General features: G+C 42.2%; 1 protein-coding gene across 1 annotated transcript in view; it reads left to right on the forward strand.

The window, feature by feature from the left end:
- Positions 1 to 5,362: 5,362 nt before the first annotated feature.
- Positions 5,363 to 8,684, forward strand: part of tcf7l1b (transcription factor 7 like 1b) — a 32,854-nt gene continuing 29,532 nt past the window's right edge. The window contains exons 1-3 of the mRNA XM_080498901.1: positions 5,363 to 6,346; positions 6,499 to 6,571; positions 6,687 to 6,814. Of these exons, the coding sequence (XP_080355027.1) occupies positions 6,161 to 6,346; positions 6,499 to 6,571; positions 6,687 to 6,814 (387 nt within the window). The 5' untranslated portion in view covers positions 5,363 to 6,160. The remainder of the gene's footprint in view (positions 6,347 to 6,498; positions 6,572 to 6,686; positions 6,815 to 8,684) is intronic.

Below are 8,684 nucleotides of genomic sequence, written 5' to 3' on the forward strand. Positions count from 1 at the left end.
TCTGTGTGTGAGCAGCATCAATGTGCCTTCTCCCAGCTTACATGCATTCATTAGTTGACTCGTTGATTCATTCGTAATTTTACCAAAGAACCATGTAAATCCAACCTCTGTCTGACCGCATTGGCTTTCGTCAAGATTTCCATTGATCGTAGAGCAGTGAATGGCACTAATTTCACTGCAGTAGCATTTGTGTGTTTTTCTTTTGTTTTGTTCTGGGGGGGGGGGGGGGGTTCAGACAAACACTTTCTTGTCTTGAAAACAGGCCTCTGCTTGAAAAGGATCCCACAAATGCAACAAAACACCAGCACAGCGGAGAAAGGCAAGAATAAAACTTCGCAACACAGTCCTTTATTTTCCCGTCTCTGCACAGTTTAGTGTTTCAGTTACACCCTGTAGGCAGTAAAAACTGTCATCTAATCATATCCTCACACAGTCTTAAATGCCATATACGCCCATACCAGCCTGGAAAAGGGACCTTTCTGTGGATTAAAACGGATATGAGGTTATTTTTGTGAGATCCATGATTGCATGAGGCACTCCCATCTCGACTTAGTGTGTGATGACTGAGGGCTGAGAAGGTGAGCTAATAAGGCTCAGTGGTGATGCAAAGGAGTTGTGTAAGTGTAACATCATAGGTAGCATAACAGATCTTGCTCTATACTTTTGAGCTTTACATCTATATCTGTCTTTCTAAATTTATACCTGTATCTGTCTCTATGTCTATGTCTGCGTCTGTATCTATAAATAATGCATATTTGTAAAATATATATAGATATAGACATATAGACACTTATAGACACATGAGATAGTCTCTCAGAAGTAGACATTGGCGTTTCACAGATTTATCTTCAAAACATCTTAGGGAAAAAAATCAATCTTGGAAAGAAAATGCTTGCATGTAATGTATGATGCTTTGGAGTTCACAACTTGCACAATGTCGTCACAGAAGTCAGAGAAGTTGAAGAAATCTCTGTGCACAAACGACGGAGTCAAAGGTCAACTCTGGATGCTGGTGATCTTTGTGCACCAGACTACACTGCATTGAGAACAGGCACAATGCGGAAAAACCACTGCACGGGCTGGGAGCGACTTCCAGAAATAGCTTGTCAGTGAACGCAATTCACTGTGCAACCGCACTGTCTTCTCAGGGTCAAAGCTCATTCACAATGGAACTAAGCAAATTGGAAAATTGTCCAGTGGTGAGATGAATAAAAAAACTTTTGTCGTACACTTTGTCATTCGGATTAAAAAGGAGAGAGATCATGTGGCTTGTTGTCTGTACAGTTCGAACTGCCGCATGCTGGGCAACTTATACCTCTGAAAGGCATCATCACCACTCACAATAAGGAAAAGTGTTTTAAACAATATACAGTATCTCCCAGATGTTTCTTTCAGAGAAGATCTAGAATATTTCAGTGAGACAATGCTAAGCCTCGAATTGCATCCTTCACAACAACATGGCCTCACAGTAAAAGAGTTTGAGAGCTTCATCATAAAACCAAATCTCTGAATAAGATCTGGGACTCTTTCGTAGCTAGAATTCTACATCACCACACAATATTCTCACAAGTGCTCTCCTCACGTACTACATGTTCGTATACTGTAGTTCCAAGAAAATATATATGATAAATAATGTAAACATGGCCCAAGGATAACGTTACGTCATTCAGGCTGTTGTCAATAGTTGCTCTTTTTTGTGGTTTCTTATATGCAATAAACAGAAACAAAAGACAAAAAACAGGATGTGTGGATAAAGTGAAAACAAAAATGAGCTGATTTAATTCTTGAAATGTAATTTTAAATTAATTATGAGTTTGTGAAAATGACAAGTCGTTACATCCTGCTTTTACATTCTGCATTTGTAAACCAAATATCTTGTAGTCATGTTTATATCATAGAAACATCTATTTAAATCCATCTGTCTTTTGGCATTAGAAACCAGCAGATAACCAGATAGAAGACCATCGTTAAAATGAGAACTGCAGCTTCATAAACACCAATATATGAGACTATATAACTGTTTCAAATTCATATGTTAAAAAACCCCAAATTGAGACGTTCTGAAGGGCGACTTTAGAAGAATTGAAGAACACGAGTACTTAGACCCGCTTCAGAGTCAATAGAGTGAGACCTACATCTCTTGAAGTGAGGTAGATAGAAGCAACAGTAGCACTTTGTGTGATCTGACATGTCCTCCACACACTTTAACTGCCATTATTAGAGAACGTGACAGGGTGGGTTTGGTCTGGCAAGGCATGTTGGACACGCGGCTGCAGATCAGAGAGAAGACAAGGGATTTGCTTTAACGCCGCGGAAACAGTGGAGGTAAAACATGATGAGGAGCTGGGAATTACTGCTGAATTAAGCGCCACTTTGATTGGAAACTGATTGACCGACGGTTGGCAAAACATGAAAGGATGACCTTGAATCCTCCAAAGCGAGTATGGATTGGCACATAACATCTCTCTCTCCCTCTCTCACTCACTCACTCTCCTCCTGCTCCTGCTTCCTCTCCCTCACTCTCACCATCTATCAAACACACACATACATGCACATTGCACCGCACAAAACATACATGTGCAAGCTCGGTCCGATAAAAGACACATGTCACATGAAGAAACATACGTGTGTACTGACACACGCTCCATTACTACTCTGTTTTTTAATACTCTCTTTAGTGGTGGTGGGGGGGGGGGGGGGGGGGGGGGGGGGGGGGTAGGATGAACACACAGTCACGTATGACTTGCCAGAGTTGAGAGAGTAACTTCAAAGTAAGGCAGATGCAGGGACAGCACCCTCTGAATAAATTTTCTGGCCACCAGTCGATCTGCCCCCAGGCTAAGATTGTGGCTGCTCGTATCTCTCCTGACCCCTCATCAGCTTCCAGTTAAAACCAATCCCACTCCAACAAGGCAGTCATGGGGAGAAGGGGAGGATATGCAGGTAAATATTAAACAGATAACATTTTCTTTCACATGATGCAGGTGATGTGAGAAAAAGAAAGAAAAAAATCGATTTGCATCAAATGTTAGACGTGCCAGGTTTCCCCGAAAGACAAAAGTGCAGATGGTTTGTAGATAAACAGTGAAACAGTGAAGATCACACACACACGCACGCACGCACGCGCACACACACACACACACGCACACACACACACACACACACACACACACACACACACACACACACACACACACACACACACACACACACACTGTTCACAGAGCGGTTATGATTTCCATCCAAAGCTAAAATACACCAATTTATGAGCTTTTTTAAATTCAACAGACAATTAATTTGTAACAACAGTCATCAATTTTTTTTTTTTAATGCTCTCTTTATCACATCAGAACAAAGCATTTCAGACACGTTGGATTTTTGTGGGTTGAATTTTCACCTAAGTGTTACATCTCACTGTGCTGTTGCAGCTTACTGTGAACAACAGCATGCCAGCAGTTCGTAATGGCGCAGTGCTGAAAGTTAGGCGTGTGAGACGTGTCATTCGTTATGAGATATTCCTCTCAAACAACTGTCTGTTGTTATTATTTTCCATGTTGGCTTGTTTAATATTTGATCTCTTTCTTTTTTTTTTTTTTTGTTTTAAATCATTCATAAGGTTATGGGTCCATGAGCAATTGTGATTACACCTGCTGGGACATGTGCAGTCCATTACATTTCTGAGTGTAATATGTTAGCAGAGACAAATATGCATTTTACATGTTTTGTGTCTGCACAGTGTGAAATATCCATTTTAGATATAAATGAACAAAATCCACAACCTGACAAAGAAACATTTGAAATATATACTTGTTACATTTTTTGCATACTGTAGCATCAGCCAACTTCTACAAAAATAAAGAGAGAGAGAGACAAGTGTTACCCTGAGGGCGAATATTCTACCTGTGTGTGTTTGTACATGCAGGTGTAACCATGTGTATTTGTGTGCACAAGGAACCCACTGTCTGTAGCGAGTCTGGAGTTCATAGGAGATGTGGTATGCAACTATAGTATATGTTCCTTTAAACTGAATACAAATACACCCACTGACAAGTGGTGCATTCGCACGCACACACACACACACACACACACACACACCCACACACACACGCACACACACACACCCAGTAGGAATCTAGGGATCTAATGAGGCCCGTGGAGACGCCGCTGAATTGTCAGTCAACCCTCAGCTTGCTGACACACAGTCAACATCAACATCAACGACTTCTTCTCTCAAACAAGGGATGCCTCCCCAATTGCATCAGAACTGAAGATAAGTCTGAGGTCCACTGGACATGGACTGAGAAGGGTGAAGACAAGAGGAGGGATATAAGTGAATAAATAATAAAACGGCTAACTTGAGCGAGTGAAACCTTTACAAACTTTACAACTGTCAGTTGTTTGCATGCAAAGCAGCTGTTCTTAAAAAAAAGAAGTAAATGCATCTTTGCAACGAGGTTATGATTAAGATTTATTTGCAGGTTACTCCACAATAACAGATGTTTTTTTTTATGTGATGTAACCACTTCCCTTGTTCTTCCATGTGTGCTTGCAAAACAGGCCTCCAATCCTCTTCCTCAAATCAACAAAGGGGCCATGTTTCAGAGAGAGAGCGAGAGCGAGAGAGCGAGAGCGAGAGAGAGAGAGAGAGAGAGAGAGAGAGAGAGAGAGAGAGAGCACTCACTGTCATACCTATAGCTATGCCATAATAATGCCAAAATACACAATGCCTACTTTACCCCAGGTGCTGCTGCTTTGTCACTCAGTGCACATTGTTTCAGACGTGCAATTTAAAAGAGAAGTGTGTAATTATAACTTTGTCACTGAAGCCGGGCCTGTCATTTGCACCCAGATGGAGGCGGTGTGGTCTCGGCTCCCTTTCTTAACAATACTATCAGCTGTTTGCGCCACACGATGGACTGCAGCGCGAGTTTATTTCAGCCAATAAAACGTGATTGCCGTGACGCACGCTTTGCGCGTAATTAGGAGTATTAATTATAGGGCCAAGTCAGTAACACATGCGGTCACTGTAGTAATAATAATAATAATAATAATAATAATAATAATAATAATAATAATAATAATAATAATAATAATAATAATAATAATAACAATAATAATAATAATAATAATACTAATAATAATAATGTTTGAATGCCTTCCATCATTAAATTGCATGCTTTGTCTGATGAGTGCGTGCTGGTGGCTTGAGGGTTAAGAATAGCTGATCTACATGGTGGTGAATGAAGTGTCGTTTTTCAGCGCAAACTCCTCCTCTACGGACTGGCTGCGATTTTCTTCCACTTGAACAACCAAGTAGTTTTCAGAGCGCATTCCCCGGCAGCAATGTGGAGGGAAAGGGCGACCACGTCCATCTGACTGTTTCCTACTTTATTTCCTTTTTTCCTTTTGCACTGCGTTTTTTTTTTGGATCATCTTCTTCATAGTTATGAACTTGGTCTTTCTTCAGGAAGACAGTCAATCGTCGATTCTGGGGAGAAGCAAGCGACTGAGAAGTGAAGGAAACTGCAGCACTGATCGTGTCGCGCTTTCTCCTTTTTTTTGTTGGTTTTTTTCTTCCTTCTTCTCCCCCTTTCTCTTGAACCTTTTGTTTTCTTCACTCATGGATATTAAGGAGGTGAAATCGGACGTTGTTGCTTGTTCTTGAGTAAACCTCTGGGTCGCTTTTTTGGGGTGTTCGGATAGTTTATGCGCTCCCCGGGGCTCCGGAGGAGGAGAGAAAGTCCCATTTCTCTGCACCACGAGAAAAGTACAGACACACAGGGACAGCAACTTGTCCGCAAAGCTGCGAAGGAGACCAAACTTTGCCAAGTTGCGGCGCATCCGGCCACCGACGCCAAAATATCCAACGACACTTTTTTTTTTTTCCTCGGCGTTTTTTTTTTTAAGTTGTGGATTATTCTCCCAAGATTCGTCGTCATGGACCTCGGGATCACGTTCAGGGGATGAAAAGGGAGTTTTAAAAACATGAACGATTTCTTGTAGTTAGTTTCCTACTCCAGTGGCTCGTTTTGGACTACACTGATCTGATAAAACAAAACAAACAACAACAGAAAACCCAAAAACAGTCAATTGTTGGTTGCGCTTGTTTGTTTTTGTTTTTATCTTTCTCCTCTTCGTCACTATCCACTGCTCTGCAAAAATGCCGCAGTTGAACGGAGGTGGCGGGGATGATCTGGGGGCCAACGATGAGATGATCTCGTTTAAAGACGAGGGGGAACAGGAGGAAAAGATATCCGAGAATGTGTCGGCGGAACGGGATCTGGATGATGTGAAATCCTCGCTGGTGAACGAGTCTGAAAACAACAGCAGCTCGTCAGACTCGGAGGTGAGCGCGCTGCACGCCTCATAGTGGTTCTCTCACACACACAGAAAGCACCAAAAGAAATCATCAAATTTACTGGTAAAAAAAAGTTTTTAATAGGTTTTCTTTGTGTGTGTGTGTTTGTTTTCCTTGCATGTGTATATTCCTCGTTGTAGCAGGCAGAGAGGCGCCCCCAAACCAGACCCGACTTAGAAAGTTATGAGAAAACAAGAGACTACTTCAGTGAAGGTAACGCTTGAAAATATTGCTCTTTTATTTATTTTTTTAATGCAACAATTATTGTGCTTTTTGGTGCTTGATTAACATCGACACGCGACTTTTCTCCCCCCCACCTCCCGTGCAGCACTGAGAAGACAGCAAGATGGTGGCTTTTTTAAGAGTCCTCACTATCCTGGCTACCCGTTTCTCATGATCCCAGACCTCACCAACCCGTACCTATCCAATGGTTCCCTCTCTCCCAGTGCGAGAACAGTAAGTGTCCGTGTGGATATGTTGCTCAACACTCCCTTTTCCCTTATCCTGTCGCGCTCTTGCAACAAAAAACAAAAAAAACTTTTGGCCGTGCGTAAAAGTTCCTTGAGCACTGCCAGACCGCCATATTCCCTCTGAGTGGCCTCTCAAGGAGTACTAACTACTTCTTTGTTCTTTTGGGGATATAAATCTCTCCGTGCCACCCACCCTCGCTGAGGCCTACATATGACAATTTCCCATCCCACACAAAGCTCACATTTGTTGCAATCTTTAACGTGTCTCGGTTTCTTTCCCTAAACTGCACTCTGCTCACACCGGATCTCTCTATATACTTTATAGTGGCCTCGCCTTACTTCAGCTGATCTGATCAAACTATTACTCTCCTATAGGGACTTTGGGGTATAGCATAGCAAGTTGTGTCCTTCAAAAGTTTATTAAAATGCATGATATTCTGGAGTTGGCCTACTCCCACTAGGTTGTTTTCCTTTTTGCGCTTGTTGTTTTAAGGGAGGCATTTCTTTAGTATGCAGTCGACCAGCGATGATCTCAGTGTGTTTTTAAAACCCTGTAAGCTTTCTGCTCACATAGTCTGCACAGGAGAAGGAGGCTGTTCTTCCTACAGTTAAAATCCTACAGTTACAACAATGTAATACCTCACGTCCAGACATGGGGAGACATTTCACCACAGCGCCCATGACAGATGTTGTCCAGACTTTTAATGTCCAGATAAGGTTGACAGTCAGAAGAAACTGTTGCTGATGCAGTGTTTGCAGTAATTCATTCGCACGTGGGTGCATCACAACCGCTGCTGTAGGAGATGGAAATTGGTTTTGAACATGTATTAGTTGTAATTACTGCGGTTTGCTTTGATGGTTTTGTGTCATTATGTGTCCAATATGGATATAATCTGGCGTGCGAATATCACAACTTTACCACAACAGTCTGTTCAGGGAGCGCGGAGACTTTTAAAGATATTTTTGCTCTAGTTAGCACGGTTGTAAACACGACCAGCGAAGACTAATAATCCACCACTGTGGCCACGGAGCGTGTAATATGTAGTGACACTGAATACCGATTCCAAACAAACATGCAAGATTTCAGCTAATTTATCCAGCAACATTTTGGAGTGGCAGCCTATTAAATACAATTTAAATGAGGCTATGCAAACTTCCTTGCAATAATCCCTGCTGGAGAGCTGTGTTCCTCTGAGCAAGTCCATCCCCCAAGCCTTGTCACACCCCCCCCAAAAAACAAGTACTTTCGTTAAGGCCTGGCAGGCATCTGACTGAAAAGATCCCCCTACTCTCCCACCCACCCCCCTCTTGTCTGTCTCCTTTTCACTGTTCCAGGCCTACTCCCCTCTCCTCCCTGTACCTTCCATTCAATTAGAAAGGCGTTAGTTGACCATTGTTATTCTGAGCAGTCTTGATGGCTTCATTGGAGGTCTCCATTGGGGCTCATTAACTAAATGGCTACTCTTCTTGCACTGTGTGATGCACAGGACTGTTCTGGTCAGAAACTTGTTGAATTTGTATTCCCAAAGGAGCATCGCTGGGAACTTTTTGGAACTGCGGTTTAGACACAAGCTCAAAAGCAAACGAGAGATTTTTTTTGAGATGCGCTCGTGGATCACTTTGTTTTGTCATGTGATGTAAAAGCTTCTGTCTTCCTTGTGTTTTTCTCAGGAAAAGTTGAACATTGAAACAACTGTTGTTGTTTTTGCTGCTGCTGCTTGAGGCAACGCAATAAACAAAGTGGAGGGGGATTTTAATTTTGGTGGTATAATCCTCCACATGAGGGAAAAGAAAGAGGAATGGGGTCAATGGGACAGAGTGAGCTGACTGTGTCAATCATCAGTGTGGCAGAAAAC

Source organism: Blennius ocellaris (assembly GCF_963422515.1).
Source record: "Blennius ocellaris genome assembly, chromosome: 7".
NCBI classification, from domain to species: Eukaryota; Metazoa; Chordata; class Actinopteri; order Blenniiformes; family Blenniidae; genus Blennius; species Blennius ocellaris.